We start from the raw sequence: 841 nt of genomic DNA, 5'->3' as shown, positions 1-841 counted from the left end.
TGGCCAGCCCAGCCCACTGCTCCTGGCATATGGGACAGCTTGGAAGCTCCAAAGGAAAATTGCTTTTCTTGGTTGTGTTTGTGGGCTCTGGTTTCAAGACGGGCTGGGAGTGAGGGTGTTGGATGCTGCAGTGGAAATAGCTGTAGCTGCGCTCTGGTCTGCTGCTGGAGATGGCTGGCAGAGTTGGGCTGCTCAGGGCAGGGACCGCAGGGCATCATCATCAGCCCCATGTGAGTCAGCGCAGGCTGGGAAGTGTCACCCGCTCTATTTTTAGGGTCTGGGGATGAGCAGGGAGCTGACGTGTGCTGTGTGGCATCCTGGGTGGGGAGGGACACTGACTCAGAGCAGGGGGGAGGGGCTGTGGCCCTAGAAGGGACCATGGTCCTGTGTGCACTAGTACCTTCAGGGAAAGGAGTGGGGACAACATCTCTCCTGTGCTCTGGTTGGGGTTTTCAGCATCCCTTGGAGCAAGCTAAAGGCCCAGAAGAGCGAGACATGTTTTTGCACAAACCCTAGGGGAAGAGGGACAGAGGAAATGTGCAGCTGGAGGAGCTCAGCTCCACTGGCTGAAATGGAGATACTGGGAAGGATATGGTCACCTTCGCATGCAGGCAATGGAGCGCTCATCCGTTTCCCCTTCTCTTCTGCCACAGAGCCCAGGAGCTACGTCGAGTCGGTGGCCCGCACAGCCACGGCAGGCAGGGGAGGGACACTGCCTGCCACCCAGCCTGGGGGCCCAGAGGTGCCCTCCAGGAATGGCACCTTTACCAACTCCTTCATCGCCCCCAGCCCCGTCTCCACCAGCAGCCCCATTCACAGCGCTGATGGGTAAGGCAGTGGG

General features: G+C 59.3%; 1 protein-coding gene across 1 annotated transcript in view; it reads left to right on the top strand.

The window, feature by feature from the left end:
- Window positions 1-653: 653 nt before the first annotated feature.
- Window positions 654-841, top strand: part of LOC104490130 (tensin-like) — a gene marked incomplete at its 5' end in the record, with an annotated part of 7,946 nt that continues 7,758 nt past the window's right edge. Inside the window, one exon of the mRNA XM_010132378.1 lies at window positions 654-828. Within this exon, the coding sequence (XP_010130680.1) occupies window positions 654-828 (175 nt within the window). The remainder of the gene's footprint in view (window positions 829-841) is intronic.

Source organism: Buceros rhinoceros, unplaced genomic scaffold, assembly GCF_000710305.1.
Source record: "Buceros rhinoceros silvestris isolate BGI_N320 unplaced genomic scaffold, ASM71030v1 scaffold6973, whole genome shotgun sequence".
Lineage (NCBI taxonomy): Eukaryota > Metazoa > Chordata > Aves > Bucerotiformes > Bucerotidae > Buceros > Buceros rhinoceros.
Note: the sequence above shows the minus strand (reverse complement) of the source record. Positions and strands in the feature narration are given on the sequence as shown.